The following is a 16,867-nucleotide window of genomic DNA, read 5'->3' as shown; positions in this document are numbered from 1 at the left end:
CCACCACTCCTGGCTAATTTTTGTATTTTTAGTAGAGACGAGGTTTCACCATGTTGGCCAGGCTGGTCTTGAACTCCTGACCTCAGGTGATCCACCCACCTCGGCCTCCCAAAGTGCTGGGATTACAGGTGTGAGCCACCGCCCCTGGCCTTAGAGCAGTGGTTCTCAACTGAAGGTATCCAGTTTGGCTATTTGACAATGCCTAGAGACATTTTTGACTGTCACAACTCAGGGAATGCTCCTGGAAATCTAGTGGAGTCTAGACAATAGGGATGCTGCTAAACATTTTTAAATGCACAGGTGCCACTCACGCCCTCCCCCCTCCCCCCTCCCCCCCCCACACAAGAATTATCAGACCTAAATTTCAGTAGCAGTGAGGTTGAGAAACCCTGATTTAGAGAATCCAGTCTTTAACAGTGAGAATCCTGGATTCCATCATCCTTCACATAATTACCTACTGGATCAATCTCCCATCTCTGCTGCTATTCTTCTTTTGAGGTGTCCTCTCCTTGTTTTGACTTTTTTTTTTTTTTTTTTTTTGAGAGAGGCTTGCTCCCTCACCCAGGCTGGAGTGCAGTGGCGTAATCTCAGCTCACTGCAACCTCTGCCTCCTCAGTTCAAGCGATTCTCCTGCCCCAGCCTCCCGCGTAACTGGAATTACAGGCGCCCACCACTACACCCGGCTAATTTTTATATTTTTAGTAGGGACAGGGTTTCACCATGTTGGCCAGGCTGGCCTCGAACTCCTGACCTCAGTTGAGCCACCTGCCTCGGCCTCCCAAAGTGCTGGGATTACAGTGGGCTCTTGACATGGATACCTCCCCACCACACTTGGGTCTGTCTCTCTAATCCAGGTTGCCCCCTTGCATTGAGACCACCCTCACCCACAACAGGCTGCTATTCAGTGGCAATACTCTCCTTATGCCGTTTGGACTCTTAGCCCCTGTGTGAGGCTGAACTCCCCACACGGATGCCCTCACCTCTCCACTTAGGATCAGACACTCACATCAGGCTGACCTTCTGCATTGTTGCCCTCCTCACATCACTCAGAGCCCAAGCTCCAACTCCAGAGGCCTGGGCATTCCTGGGCTTGGGTGACTTCCTCACCCACCTATGCTCTGACTCGCCTGCCAGGCCTTCTCCGTGCAAACTCCATACCCTGCTTGGGTTCTGACACCATGTGACCTATGCCAGACCAACCCGCTGCCTAGACGCTTTCTGAGTCCTTCTCGGACTCTGACACCCCCACCAGGCTGCCGTTTGAGGAAGACGCCTTCTTGAGAATCACTCTTTATTTCCAAGAACTTTTTATTCTTTGATTGCTTTGTTTTCATACTATGGATATAGTGCCCTCTTGAATCACACTGAGGATAACCACTCAGACATTTTAAAAGCTTTCTTCAGTTTTGTGCGTTTTTTTCCGGTGGAAAATAACAAATGGTATAAGTGTAGAAATGTTTGTACCAGGCCGTTTAGCTGAATGGTTTTTATAATAATGAAGAACTGGCCGGGCGCGGTGGCTCAAGCCTGTAATCCCAGCACTTTGGGAGGCCGAGACGGGCGGATCATGAGGTCAGGAGATCGAGACCATCCTGGCTAACACCGTGAAACCCCGTCTCTACTAAAAATACAAAAAACTAGCCGGGCGAGGTGGCGGGCGCCTGTAGTCCCAGCTACTCCGGAGGCTGAGGCAGGAGAATGGCCTAAACCCGGGAGGCGGAGCTTGCAGTGAGCTGAGATCCGGCCACTGCACTCCAGCCCGGGCTACAGAGCAAGACTCCGTCTCAAAAAAAAAAAAAAAAAAAAATGAAGAACTGGAAACAAAGTATTAATAAGTTGCAAGGCAGTATTTAAAGAAAGAAAAATAACTTTAAAATTTTTAATTTATTTTACATATACATACATACACAAATATATACATATATACACATACACATACATACACACACACACACGTTGTTTGTTTTTTGAGACGGAGTCTCACTCTGTCGCCCAGGCAGGAGTGCAGTTGGCATGACCATGGCTCACTGCAATCTCCACCTCCTGGGCTCAAGCAGTCCTCTCACCTCAGCCTCCCAAGTAACTGGGACCACAGGCGCGCACCACCTGCCTGGCTAATTTTTTGTATTTTTTTATAGATACAGGGTCTCACTGTGTTGCCCAGGCTGTTCTTGAACTCCTGGGCTCAAGTTACTCTCCTGCCTTGGCCTCCCAAAGTACTGGGATTATAGGCATGAGTCACTACACCCGGCCTACTTTACATGTATCATGTGTAAATATGCATAGAAAAAAGTTGAAAGACTGTTTATCAAACTTAACAGTTGTTATCTCCCGGCCATGGTTGCAGGGAGGGGATTTAGGGGAGCTTTAACTTTTGCATGTTTCTGAATTATTTAAATTATTTGACAATAGACATTTTGAAAGATGAGGAGGAAACCAAGTATTTTAAGTTTCCTTTTCAGGGTAAAGAAATATTAGAAGTAGGATTGTAAGATGAGACTTGAGGATGTTTATTTTGTAAGTGATTATACATATGGCATTTATGAAAACCACAGCATGATTCTGTTAGCACTAGACCAGTTGTAAATAAGGTAGGAGGGAGATATTATATTTAGCTGGTTTGGTGATGTGGATTTTGTACTGAACAGATTTCTTTCCTTCTCTTGGCAGGGCCCCACAGTTCCCCTGGTAGACCTGGAGCACGTCCTTCCACTCATGTTTCAGGTTGTCATCTCAAACGCAGGCCACCTGAATGAAACCTACCATCTCACCCTGGGTCTTCTTGGCCAGTTAATTATCCGTCTTTTGCCAGCAGAGGTAGATGCCGCAGTGATCAAAGTCCTCTCAGCCAAACACAACCTGTTTGCTGCAGGGGACAGTACCATTGTGCCCGACGGCTGGAAAACCACCCACCTGCTTTTTAGCCTGGGAGCTGTGTGTCTGGACAGGTAGCCTTGGTCCTCGTTCCTCTAGCCACCTGCCCTCTATCCCACCTTGGTGTTTGTTTGTTTAAGTTGAAGGTCTGGCTGTTGATTAATTTCAGTGTGCTCCAGTTCTGTTGTCTGAGAGTTTTGTGGAAATATAATTGGCTTCATGAGCAATGCTCTCAACCCACGTTAAAACTGTGCTTAACACCAGCGTTCAAACAGCTGAGCAGTCTCGACACTGGCTGCCGATTCAACTCTCTGATGAGGCATATTCAGTTTTTTTTCCTACGAGCAGTAAGTGTAGGCCTTGAGGTTGAAGAAAATAAATCTATTTTAATTATAAAAGTAACATAACCGCAGCACCAAATTTGGAAAACAGAAATGAAGGAATAAGCTGGGCACGGTGACTCACCCCTGTAATCCCAGCACTTTGGGAGGCTGAGGTGGGTGGATTATGAGGTCAGGAGTTCGAGACCAGCCTGGCCAACATGGTGAAACCCCATCTCTACTAAAATTACAAAGAAAATTTGCCGGGCATAGTGGCGTGTGCCTGTAATCCCAGCTACTCCGGAAGCGGAGGCAGGAGAATGGCTTGAACTCAAGAGGCAGAGGTTGCGGTCAGCAGAAATCACGCCATTACACCCAAGCCTGGCAACAGAGCATGACTCCATCTTCTCAAAAAATATAATAATAATAAAAGAAGGAAAAAAGTCACCCTGACTTGTACCATTTTAATACATCTGGTACTGTTTCACTACATTTTCTTCTAAGCTTTTCTTCTGTGTTTGAATATGAGTGTGCCTGTGCGCACACACAGGTGACTTTATTATAGAGATTTTTGGAAACATAGCGGTAGGGTGAGTATGTAAGTAACAAGTCTTGATTTTGTTTGCTTTTTTGCTCACCATTATACAAAAAGCATCATTCTGGTAGTTTTTAAGCTAGTTAATGAATGGCTCTTTGAAGGCCTCTGGGTCTGCCTTGGAGTGTAGTGAGCTCTAATGAGTTGAGTTTGGAGCCCTGTGTGCTGCCCCTAATGGAGCTCTTGCCTTCCAGCCGGGTGGGCTTGGACTGGGCGTGCTCCATGGCAGAGATCCTGCGGTCACTCAACAGTGCCCCACTGTGGCGTGATGTCATTGCCACCTTCACAGACCACTGCATCAAGCAGCTGCCATTCCAGCTGAAGCACACCAACATCTTCACCCTACTCGTGCTGGTTGGCTTCCCCCAGGTACCACACTCTGAAGGCCTGAGGGCCTGGTCACCCCTTCCAGTCTTCACCATGCACACCAAAGCCTTGTGGCATCTGGATATATAGGCATAGATATCTTTGGAAGCTTTTTCCTTTGCTTGTATACCTTACTTTCACAGTATTGAAGTATTGTCAAGATTATGGGATGGTTTATTCAACTTGCATTTTTAAGAGTTAAGCCATTTGACTCATTTATTAGCCAGTGATTGGCTTTGAATAATAGGTAGCCGTAATATATTACATTACAAAGAACTGCAAAGAAAAATTGTCTTTCATTTTGGCATTCATCTTGGCCTTATTTCTAATATTCGTGTCCCTCTACTGATTAGGACAAAGGGGGCTGTAAAAACATGGCTTCATCCAGCAAGGACTTAAACGAATTCTGTGCCAGCCTGTGCCAGACTCTTTGGACTTAGAGATGAGAAGATCCTTATCCTTGCGTGCTTGTTGAAGTCAGAGGCACAATCAAAGGGGGCTGGGCTTATGCCTTAGAATTCTTTCTTGTCTCCATGTCTCCTTTCTGTCTCTGTCTACCATGTTCTAGGTCCTCTGTGTGGGAACCCGCTGTGTTTATATGGATAATGCCAATGAACCCCATAATGTGATCATCTTGAAGCACTTTACTGAGAAGAACAGGGCTGTGATTGTTGATGTCAAAACTCGGAAGAGGAAAACAGGTATCATGCATAATTATTTTTTTCTAAGAATGGGAGAAAATTGCCTAATCCCTGCATCCCCTAAAATCAATGGAATTACCTTGACTCTTGGCCTGCATGTGATTTTTTTTTAAGAGCAAGTTATAGCTTGCTCCCCGAGCTTCTTTTTCCCTTATCTCTGAAATGATGTGCTGAATTGGGATAATTTCGAAGGCCCCTTCCCATGCTGTCTTTTTGTGTATATGGCTCTGTGTTTTTTGGTTGGCTAGATATATAGCTTCTGAACATTTAATTTCTCCATTTGCTGGTGCATTTGTTTTCTGTGGGTAATTTAAACATATTACGGAGTCAGGTGACTCCATGGAGTCAGGTGGCTGCACTTAAAATAATTGTATTAGCATTCATGTAACTTTCCATTTTGTCTTATCAGTATAACATTGAAAGTATTATGTCACAAATGCCCTTTTGACTTAGTTTGCCAAGCCCCAGGCAATCTGGAGTGTCTACCCATTACGTTCCCAGTTCTGCTCATGAAGCAGTCTGCATTTTCACTCAGCGCCGGCATTAGGCAGTGTCTGTATTGTTTTCGTGTATGTAAATGTCTAAGATCTTTTCTTTTGCACATGAACATCCACTTGATCCAGGACCATTTGTTGAACAGACCATTCTTTCTCCATCGAATTATCTCAGAACCTTGTCGAAAATTGACACACATATATCTGTCTATTTATGGATTCTATTATGTTTCATTAATCTATATGTCCTTGCTTAAGTACTACACTTTTTTTACTATTGTAAATTCATTTATTTATTTATTTTGAGACCAAGTCTCACTCTGTTGCCCAGGCTGGAGTGCAGTGACACCATCTTGGCTTACTGCAACCTCCGCTTCCTGGGTTCCAGCAATTGTCCTGCCTCAGCCTTGGTTCCAAGTAGTTGGGATTACAGGCATGTACCACCACACTTGGCTAATTTTTTGTATTTTTAGTAGAGATGAGATTTCACCCTATTGGCCAGGCTGGTCTCAAACTCCTGACCTCAGGTGATCCGCCCACCTTGGCTTCCCAAAGTGCTGGGATTGCAGGCATGAGCCACTGCACCCAGCCTAACGTTTGTATTTTTAGTAAAGATGGGGTTTCACCATGTTGGCCAGGCTGGTCTCAAACTCCCAACCTCAAGTGATCCACCCACCTCGGCCTCCCAAAGTGTTGGGATTACAGGCATGAGCCAGCGCACCTGGCCAGACTATTTTAAATTTGTACAACATTTTGAAATCAGGTCTTTCAGCTTTGCTCTTTTTCACAATTGTTTTGACTCTTCTGGTTTCTTTGCCTTTCTGTGTAAATTTTAGAATCAGCTTCTATAAAAGAGCCTGCAGGAGCTAGGCGCAGTGGCTCACACCTGAAATCCCAGCACTTTGTAAAGACCCCCATCACTACATAAAATTAAGTAGCCAGATGTGGTGGCATGCTGTAGTCCCAGCTACTTGGGAGGCTGAGGTGGGAGGATCACCTGCAGTGAGCCGTGATCTCCACTATAGCCTGGGCAACAGAGCAAGAACCCTGTCTTAAATGTATGGCCTTCTGGGATTTTGATTGGCATTGCATCAAATCTATAGATTCATTTGGGCGATATCTTAACCAGACAGATTCTCCTCAGTTTATAATGGGGTTATATCCTAATAAACCCATTATAAAGGTTGAAAAATCATTACGTTGAACCATTGTAAGTCAGGGACTATCTGTATTGAGTGCATGGTACATCATTCAGTTTAGAGAATAAATTTAGGTTTCTTTATTTTCTCTCAGCCTGGCATATTGGGGTAGTAGCCGTCTTCTCTTATTTTCTGATTGTGGCAATTTATGTCTTCTCTTTTTGTTTCCTAGATAGTCTAGCCAGAGATCTATCAAGTTATTTGATCTTTTCAAAGAACCAACTTTGGTTTCATTCATTTTTCTTTTATTTCTATTTGCTGTTTCTTTGATTACTGCCCAGATAAATTTATTTATTTCTTCTGGCTTTGTGTTTAATGTGTTGTTACTGCTTTTCTGGTTTCTTTCTTTTTTTTAAATAGAGATAGGATCTCACCATGTTACCCAGGCTGATCTCAAACTACTGGGCTCAAGTGATCCTCCTGCCTTAGCCTCCCAAAGTGCTGGGATAACAGGCATGAGTTACCACGCCTGGCTGCTTTTCTGGTTTCTTTCTTTTTCTTTTTTTTTTTTTTTTATTTTTTTTTTGAGATGGAGTTTCGCTCTTGTTGCCCAGGCTGGAGTGCAATGGCACGATCTTGGCTCACTACAACCTCCACCTCCTGGGTTCAAGTGATTCTCCTGCCTCAGCCTCCTGAGTAGCTAGGATTACAGGCACATGCCACCATGCCAGGCTAATTTTTGTAATTTTATTAGAGACAAGGTTTACCATGTTGGTCAGGCTGGTCTCGAACTTCTGACCTCAGTGATCCACCCACCTCAGCCTCCCAAAGTGCTGGGATTGCTGGTTTCTTAAGGTAGGAGCCATCACGCATTTGAGACCTTTCTTCCTTGGCAGTAGAAGAATTTTAATGCTGTGCATTTCCTCTTAAGTATGACTTTAGCCACATCCGCTATTTTTTTCTTTTTCAGTGTCCCTTGGATTCAGTAGGGACATCCCACAATTTTTTTTTATGATATATTATCATTTTCATTTAGGTCACAGTATATTTTCTAATTTATCTTGTGATATTTTTTTCTTTGCTGTGTGGATTATTTAGAAGTTTGTTGTTTAATTTCTTAATATTTGGAGGATATTCCAGATACCATTTGGTTGTTGATTTCAGGTTTAATTCCCTTGTGGTCAGAGAGCATATTTTTAATTAGTTCAGTCCTATTATGAATATTATTGCAATTTGTTTTATTGTCCAAAATTAGGTCTGTTTTCATGAAGGTTCCATGTACACTTGAAGAGAATGCATGTGTACTATGTTGTTGGTGGAGTATCCTAGAGATGTTAATTAGGTCAAGTCAATAGATAATGTTATTCAAGTCTTCTGTGCCCTTACTGATGTTTTATCTACTTGTTCTAACAATTCCTGAGAGAGGACTATAGAAGTTTCTAACTATAATTGTATGTTTCTCTTTTTCGTATGAAATGTCTCTTTTTATCCCTAATGATATTCCTCATTCTGAAATCTAATATTTATGTAGCCTGTCTTGCATTTTTAAAAACAGCATTTGTATAGAATAGTCATCCCTTAGTATCCTCAGAGGATTGGTTCCAGGACTCCCCACAGATAGCAAAATTCATGGATGCGTCCCTTATAGTTGGCCATTGATATCTGTGGGTTTTGAATCCAGAGGCTTAGCCAACCTCAAATCAAAAATATTCTTGGCCCTTCATATCCATGGGTTTCACATCTTTTCACTTTAACCTGCCTGTGTCTTTACATTAAAGTGGATATCTTGTCTTTTTTAAAAAAAAATCCAGCCAGGCGCGGTGGCTCAAGCCTGTAATCCCAGCACTTTGGGAGGCTGAGACGGGCGGATCACGAGGTCAGGAGATCGAGACCATCCTGGCTAACACAGTGAAACCCCGTCTCTACTAAAAAATACAAAAAAAAAAAACTAGCCGGGCGAGGTGGCGGGCGCCTGTAGTCCCAGCTACTCGGGAGGGTGAGGCAGAAGAATGGCGTAAACCTGGGAGGCGGAGCTTGCAGTGAGCTGAGATCCAGGCCACAGCACTGCAGCCTGGGCGACAGAGCGAGACTCCGTCTCAAAAAAAAAAAAAAAAAAAAAAAAAATCCAATCTGATAATCCCTGTCTTTTAATTGATGTGTTTAGACCATTTACATTTATTGCAGTTATCAAGATGGTTGAATTTAGGAATTTTTTTTTTTTTTTTTTTTTTTTGGAGACAGAGTCATACTCCATCACCCAGGCTGGAGTGCCATGGCGCGATCTCGACTCACTGCAGCCTCCACCTCCCGGGTTCAAGCGATTCTCCTGCCTCAGCCTCCCAAGTAGCTGGGATTACAGGCATCTGCCACTACATCCAGCTAATTTTTGTATTTTTAGTAGAGATGGGGTTTTGCCATGTTGGCCAGGCTGGTCTTGAACTCCTGACTCAGGTGATCCACCTGCCTTGGGCTCCCAAATTGCTGGGATTACAGGTGTGAACCACCGTGCCTGGCCAATATCTCACTTTTTGAAGCAAAAAAAAGTCATGTGAGATTTATGTCATCTAGAAGTAAAATGTGTAACAGCACAAAGAATGGGGTGGAAATGCTGTCATGTTCTGACATTCTATGTGAAGCGGTATAATACTATCCAAAGGTGGACCATTGATAAGTTAAAGGTGTTCAGTGTAAACCCTAGAACATTAAACCCTAGGGCAACTACAACAAAACCCAAAAATATATACTTAAAGAGCTAATGATAGAAATAAAATGAAATCATTAAGAAAAACAAAATAACCCAGCACTCTGAGAGGCTGAGTGAGGTGGGAAGATCACTGGAGGATAGGAGTTTGAGATCAACCTGGGCAACATAGTAGCAAAATTCCATCTCTACAAAAATAAATAAATAAGTGATGAGAAGGCCAGGAGTTTGGGACCAGCCTGGGCAGCACAGCTAGACCCCATCTCTACTAAAAATAATTTTTTAGAAAGCCATATGTGGTGACACACACCTGTAATCCCAGCTGCTTTGGATGCAGAGGCAGGAGGATCACTTGAGCCCAGGAGATCAAAGCTGCAGTGAGCTATGATCAGACTACTGCACTCTAGTCTAGGTGACAGAGCAAGAGCCTATCTCTTTTTAAAAAAAAAAAAAAAAAAAAGACCAGGCGCAGTGGCTCACGCCTGTAATCCCAGCACTTTGGGAGGCTGAGGCAGGCAGATCACCTGAGGTCAGGAGTTCGAGACCAGCCTGGCCAACATGGTGAAACCCTCTGTCTACTAAAAATGCAAAAATTAAGCAGGCATGGTGGCAGGCGCCTGTAATCCCAGCTACTCGGGAGGCTGAGAGGCTGAGGCAGGAGAATCACTTGAACCTGGGAGGCAGAGGTTGCAGTGAGCCAGGATCACGCCATTGCACTCCAGCCTGGAGAACAAGAGCGAGACTTCTCTCAAAAAAAAAAAAAAACAGGTGAGATGTTGCTGGGTGCATAGGGCTTATACCTGTAATCTCAGCACTTTGGGAGGCAAGGCAGGAGGATCGCAAAGCCTGAAGCCAGGAATTCAGTGCCAGCCTGGGCAATACAGCAAAACCCTGTCTTCTACCCCCACCCCCCAAAAAAAAAAAAAACGAGAGAGAGAGGTATTTTAAGAGATTTTAAAATGAGAAAACAATAGCTTTTATATTTAGCCATCTATTTTTCATTTCTAGTGCTCTTCATTCCTTTGTAAAGATTCAGTTTTCCATCTGGGATCTTTTTTAGTTTTTAGGGGGACCTGAAAAACTGCACTGAACATTATTTGTAGTGCAGGTCAGATATTACATAATCTCTCAGTTTACCTGGGGGACTTTTTTTTAACTTCATCTTTGAAAGATAATTTTGCAGGGTAAAAAATTTTAAGCTGAGTTTTATCTTCAAATACTTTAAAGATGTTGGCTCATGCCTGTAATCCCAGCACTTTGGGAGGCCGAGGCGGGTGGATCACCTGAGGTCAGGAGTTCGAGACCAGCCTGGCCAACATGGTGAAACCCCATCTCTACTAAAAATACAAAAATATCTGGGTGTGATGGCGCACGCCTGTAATCCCAGCTACTTGGGAGGCTGAGGCAGGAGAATCACTTGAACCTGGGAGGCGGAGGTTGCAGTCAGCCGAGATCGCTCCATTGTACTCTAGCCTGGGTGACAAGAGCGAAAACTCCCGTCTCAAAAAAAAAAAAAAAATACTGGTCTATTGTCTTCTGGCTTGTATAGATTCTGGGATGAAGTCTGCTGTCATTCTTCTTTTGCTATGTTTTTGTAATGTCTCTTTCTCCTCTGGCTATATTTTTAGCAGTTTGATTATGCACGTACCTTGACATGACTTTATGTTTCTTCTGCTTAGGTGTTTAATGAGCTCCTTAGATTTACAGTTTTCATCAAATTTGGAAAAGTTTTGGCCATTATGTATTCAAATATTCTTTCTGCCCCCACCCCCATCTCTACCAGGACACTTCCACTCTCTGTGTTGGAAAGGCAAAATATTCCCAGCTCTCTGTGAGCTCCAGGAATTGTTCTGTCTGCTGTAGCTCTTTCTCCTGCCCCAGGCAGTTTCCTTTCACAGAAATGTGCAGGTCAGTACGCAGCCACAGACCTGTGATCGACTCTGCGGATCTCCGGAGAGCTCTCCCCAGCCCACCGCTCTCTCTGTGCACCTCCCTGCTCTGTGATACTCTGCCCTGTACATTCTAGCTGACTTGACCTCCCTGAACTCTGATCTTTAATTCATTGAGACTGCTGGATTCTGCCTGAATGTTTGCTTCCCACTTTGCAGCTTGGAAATCGTCTGCAGATAGCTGGTGCTGTTGGAGGGCTGATCTAGTTTATGTCCCTTCTCTCAGGGACCATAGTCCTATACTACCTTTTGCCCAATATTTGCAAGCTATTGTTCCATGTTTTTTCAGTATTCAGTACTCTGGTTGTTTAAGGTGGGAGAGTAAATCCAGTCTCTCTTGTTCTGTCTTGTTTGGAAATGGAAATCTCATGTGTACTATTTTTTTTTTTTTTTTTTTTTTGAGATGGAGTCTAGCTCTGTCGCCCAGGCTGGAATGCAATGGCACGATCTTGGCTCACTGCAACCTCCACCTCCCAGGTTCAAGTGATTCTCCTGCCCCAGCCTCCTAAGTAGCTGGGATCACAAGCGTGTGCCACCACACCTAGCTGATTTTTGTAGTTTTAGATGGGGTTATACCATGTTGACCAAGCTAGTCTTGAACTCCTGACCTCAAGTGATCCATCCACCTTGGCCTCCCAAAGTGCTGGGATTACAGGCATGAGCCACCGTGCCCGGCCTCATGTATGCTATTTTTAAGAACTTTTGTTAACACCTGTGGAGATGGCCTTCTTATACACAATAGTAAGAATGCAAATTGTCCCACTCAGTTGCTTGATGGATAGGTAGCCATTACTATTTTTGTGTTTACCTGCAAGCTGGCTTTATTGGCTAAGACTGAGCCCAGGAGATTTGTGTTTCTGCAGTCCCTACTTTAGTAAGGCATGTTCCTATGGAAGAAATAGCTGCTGGAAGCATGAACTGTACTTTTTGTGCCTTTCTCTTTCTGCCTGATGTCACCCTTCAGTGAAGGACTACCAGCTGGTCCAGAAGGGAGGAGGACAAGAATGTGGTGACTCTCAGGCCCAGCTGAGCCAATACTCCCAGCACTTTGCCTTTATCGCCAGTCACCTTCTGCAAACCAGCATGGACAGCCATTGTCCCGAGGCAGTGGAAGCAACTTGGGTCCTGTCCCTGGCCCTCAAAGGATTGTATAAAACACTAAAGGTAATGGTGAGCTTCTGCAGTTGGCAGTGGACCTGGCTATAATTTGACATCTGCGTGGGGATTAACTAGGAGGAAATGCCATCTGATTTCGATGGATGGTAAACCATAGGATCTTGATTATTTTTAGAAACGCGTGGGCCTTGCGTACAGATAACTTCAAAGAGGAAATACTATTTTCCCAATAGTTGGCTTCTCTGTCTTTCCATTGTTTCAAGGAATCCAGTACTACTACTTCATGGGAACACAGCTTTGTCAGATGAAGAGAAAACTTGACTGAAAAGTTTCTAACTTTCCTCTCTAAATGACAACTCCTGTGCTTCATCATAGACGATGAAGGGAAGAATAAAGGGAGCTAGCATCCTAGGGAATGAGCAACAGATTTGGCAGTTGGAGTGGAAAGAGGTAGACAAGTTGAAAAACTGGGCAATGGCCAGGCGCAGTGACTCACAGCAGTAATCCTAGCACTTTGGGAGGCCGAGGCCGGCGGATTGCCTGAGCTCAGGAGTTCGAGACCAGCCTGGGCAACATGGCAAAACTCCGTCTCTACTAAAATTACAAAAAATTAGCCAGGTGTGGTGGTACGCACCTGTAATCCCAGCTACTCGGGAGGCTGAGGCATGAGAATCATTTGAACCTGGGAGGCGGAGGTTGTAGTGAGCCGAGATCATGCCATTGCATTCCAGCCTGGGCGATAGAGCAAGACTCCGTCTCAAAAAAAAAAAAACAAAAACAAAAAAAAACAGGCTGGGCAATATTTGGCATGGAGATGAGCATGCTCGCTGACTTACGAGAATTTCCAATACCTGAGAGGCAGAGGAATGATCTTTCAAGGAAACACATGTCAGCTCACTTTAGGATCATCTTCCCAATAGAGATATCCATGAAAGGAGGAGCTCAGCTGAAAAGTTGAAGGCTATTCAGCGGAAGCACCAATAGGGAGCTCATGGAGGGCACTCAACACCGCAGGAGCTGGACTCAGCGGCATTTCAGCTCTAATCTACACTGGGAGTTTGTGGTTGTAGAATTGAGACCATTCATCTACTATTTCTTTTGTTTGTTTGTTTGTGGGTTTTCTCTGGCATTTCTTTGTTTGAAACAGGGTCTCGCTCTGTTGCCCAGGCTGGAGTATAGACCTGTGATCATGGCTCACTGCAGCCTCAAATGCTTTGGTTCAAGGGGTCCTCTTGCCTCAGCCTCAGTCCCTAGCTGGGACTAACCACAGGCGTGTACCACCATGCCCAGTTATTTTTTTTAATTTTTTATTTTTTTATTTTTTTTAGAGACAGGGTCTTGCTATGTTTCCCAGGCTGGTCTTGAACTCTTGACCTTGAGCCATCCTTCTGCCTCCGCCTCTCGAAATGCTGGGGTTACAGGCCTGAGCCATGGTGCCCAGCCTGCTGTGCCCAGCCTGCTGTTTCTTGAGTTCATGGCATTTATCACAATGTGCTACTGTTTCCATTGTTTCCATTGTAGTAGGAAAGGGAAAATAAACTCCCTAAGGGCAGCAGTCATTTCTGTCTTTGAATCCTTCATTCAGCAGATATTTGTTGAGCACCAAGGGCCAGATGGAACTGAGTATGTAGTATTGAGCCAGAAAAAAGGTCCCTGCTCTCCTGGAGCTTACGGTCTGACCGGCAAGAGAGACAACAGGGAGCCTGCAAGAAAAACTGCTGTGGGTCAAAAAAAGCCTTACTCTAGTAAAATTTGAACTGATAGATAAGGAGTCAGCTTTGGGAAAACTGGACAGAGCATTCCACGCGGAATGAGTAGCAAGCTCCAGGCCTCAAAATGGAACAAGCGTGGTTGTCAAGGAGCAGAAAGAACACCTCCCAGGCTTCAGGATAATGCAGGAGAGAGGGGGTGCGCAGCCAGAGAAGCAGGCAGGGACCTTGGTCTCTGTCAGCCATGATCAGAGGCTTGGATTTTAGCCTAAAGAGCACCGGACAGCTTTTGGAAGTTAGAGCAGCGGGGTGTGACATAAAATAGGCTTCATTCAAAAGTATGTGTTGAATGAATGAATGAATGAATGAGTGAATGAACAGACTGAGTTATAGCTAAGGTTGTACCTTCTTCACTCCAAGGCAGTCACAAATCGTTCTTTTTCTGCGTGGCAGGCTCACGGTTTTGAAGAGACCCATGCTACCTTCCTTCAGACCGATTTGCTGAAGTTGCTGGTGAAAAAATGCAGCAAAGGGACTGGCTTTAGTAAAACGTGGCTCCTCCGGGACCTGGAAGTAAGAGACGAGAGGGACTCCTGATCCTCTTTCCTGGTGCAGATGTACTGGCCTAGGAGTTAGAAGCGTCAGCGAGTTCCAGTTACTTCTGCCCTGTGCACGCTCATTTAGTACAGTGTTGGAAACTCCCTTGCTTCTGTATTCCCTTTCGGAAATAGGGATTATGACACCTGTCTACCCCTGTCAGGGAAAATGAATTTAATGTTTGTTCAAAGAACAGTGGAAGAGAAGTGTTTTATGGAAACACATGATTAACCATTATATCATGGTAATAAAGTATACCCTTGAATTTTTATTTCCCTTTAAAGTTGCTTTCAGCCAATATCAGCCTCTAAATTTGTCCTCACTTACGTTTATTTTTACGTAGGATTTTAGTTGATCATTGTAATTTTATTACTGTTCCCCTTAGACCTTAGAGTTTTCTTAGTGGAACTACTGTGGTTCCCTGTGGACTTTCTGTGCCCAGTGCCAGCTTTAGGCCCAGGAAAGGCTGCCGCCGCATAGGAGGGAGTGAGCGGCCATTCACAACCCAGCAGAGGCTGGAACCTGCAGAAACAGCTCTCAGTTGCCAGAAGAGGATTTGGTTAGGTTTAAGGAAACTATGCTAAAACATATTAATGGATAATTTGGAGAGTATTTGAACTTTTATTCTTAGGGGATATTTTAAATTAAAATTTTTTATTATTAGAACCACATTGCAGAAAACTTTATTAAAAAAAAAAAAACCCCTCCAAACTCTATCCCAAACACAGCTGCCATTAGCATTTGGTGTATTTTCTCCTTCTTGTTTTGTTTCTATGCATTTTACGGTGCATGTGTAAATCTAGACCGCATCGTGAGCATCTTATTCAAAGAAACTGATGGCATGTGGGTTTCTTTCTAGGTTTTGATGTAGTTTTCATAACATTTTTTATGGATACATATAATACATGAAAGTGGCTTTCAGTTTTGTTGCTATTAGTGCTTCACTGAGCGTATTATGAAAATAACTTCGTATATTTTACATTATTCGTAACAGATGAGTTGCTGGGTGAAAGCATATGAGCATTTCCCTAGCTCTTTACATTTTGCCAAAAGAAGTTCTAAAACGGATGATAGCAGTGTATACCATCTGTGGGAAAGTTAATAAACACAAAGGTCCCCATAGTGTTCAGTTAGTATTTCTTTGGTTACAAAGTATAATTAAACATACATTCGTGTTTCTTTTCTAATTTCACATTCTTCAAGTAAATTCTGATGTCTTAAAATGGTTAGGCCCAATATTTTCATGATTAAAGGACTGTACCATCTTCCCGCCCACTAAGCGCTCACATTCAGCTGGATTTTCTTTCTGTGTAGATTTTGTCCATCATGCTGTACTCCTCAAAAAAGGAGATGAACGCTTTGGCTGAGCACGGAGACCTAGAGCTGGATGAGCGAGGGGACCGAGAGGAAGAGGTGGAACGGCCCATCAGCAGCCCTGGCGACCCAGAGCAGAAAAAGCTGGACCCCCTTGAGGGCCTGGATGAGCCCACCAGAATATGTTTCCTGGTGTGTTCTTGAGTCGTCATGTGGCTTGGGAGGGGCTTCTGAGGGATGACTTCTCTTTGGCCCGGGCCATGTTTCAGCCTAAACATGAAAACGCTTCCGTCGGCTGTCCTGAGAATTCACTTCCTAAAGACTCAATCTGTGTTGTGCAGAATTGATCCAGAAGAACAGAAAAGCCCCACAGCAATAGTTCTTAATATATTGGGTTATAAACTCAAAAGCTTTAGGTCCTCTCTCCCCATAAAATACACATTCAAATATGTATGTAAAATTTTGCATGAATTTCCAGGGCTTACTAAAGCCCTAAGGCTCATCCATGAACTCTCTACAATAGTTCCTTCCTCATAGTTTCTCAGAAATACACTCTTACCTCCCCTAGGTAATCTATTCTTCCTCAGAATAATATGAAAAGGATGAGGGCTTGGACTTCAAAAGTTGTAATTAAATGAGGAGTAAACAGAAGGTAGGATAGAATGTCAGAAAAACCAAGTCCCAGCTAGGCACAGTGGCTCACACCTGTAATCTCAGCACTTTGGGAGGCTGAGGCAGGAGGATCGCTTGAGGCCAAGAGTTCAAGACCACCCTGGGTAACTTAGCAAGACCCTGCCTCTACAAAAAATAAGACTAGCCAGGTGTGGTGGCATGCACTGTAGTCCTGGCTGCCCAGGAGGCTGAGGCAGGAGGATCACTTGAGCCCAGGAGTTCAAGGTTACAGATTTTGCAAGAAAGTTTGCATCCCCTGCCACAGAGCATACATGCATTTCTGTATCCATGAATAAGTGAAAGCTATGAATCCAGTTGGC

General features: G+C 44.0%; 1 protein-coding gene across 4 annotated transcripts in view; it reads left to right on the top strand.

The window, feature by feature from the left end:
- The window catches only part of ZZEF1 (zinc finger ZZ-type and EF-hand domain containing 1), a 140,239-nt gene that overhangs the window by 106,735 nt on the left and 16,637 nt on the right, over window positions 1-16,867 (top strand). For all 4 annotated transcript variants that reach the window (XR_013405924.1, XM_028835900.2, XM_015118265.3 and 1 more), the window contains exons 40-45: window positions 2,671-2,948; window positions 3,984-4,158; window positions 4,724-4,856; window positions 12,104-12,303; window positions 14,418-14,537; window positions 15,876-16,067. Coding sequence is in view for 3 of the 4 variants with exons in the window: in XM_028835900.2 (XP_028691733.2) it covers window positions 2,671-2,948; window positions 3,984-4,158; window positions 4,724-4,856; window positions 12,104-12,303; window positions 14,418-14,537; window positions 15,876-16,067 (1,098 nt within the window). In the remaining variant the exon portion in view is untranslated. The remainder of the gene's footprint in view (window positions 1-2,670; window positions 2,949-3,983; window positions 4,159-4,723; window positions 4,857-12,103; window positions 12,304-14,417; window positions 14,538-15,875; window positions 16,068-16,867) is intronic.

The sequence above is a fragment of the Macaca mulatta genome, chromosome 16, assembly GCF_049350105.2.
Source record: "Macaca mulatta isolate MMU2019108-1 chromosome 16, T2T-MMU8v2.0, whole genome shotgun sequence".
NCBI classification, from domain to species: Eukaryota; Metazoa; Chordata; class Mammalia; order Primates; family Cercopithecidae; genus Macaca; species Macaca mulatta.
The sequence above is the reverse complement of the archived record's forward strand: the minus strand, read 5'-3'. Positions and strand labels throughout refer to the sequence as shown.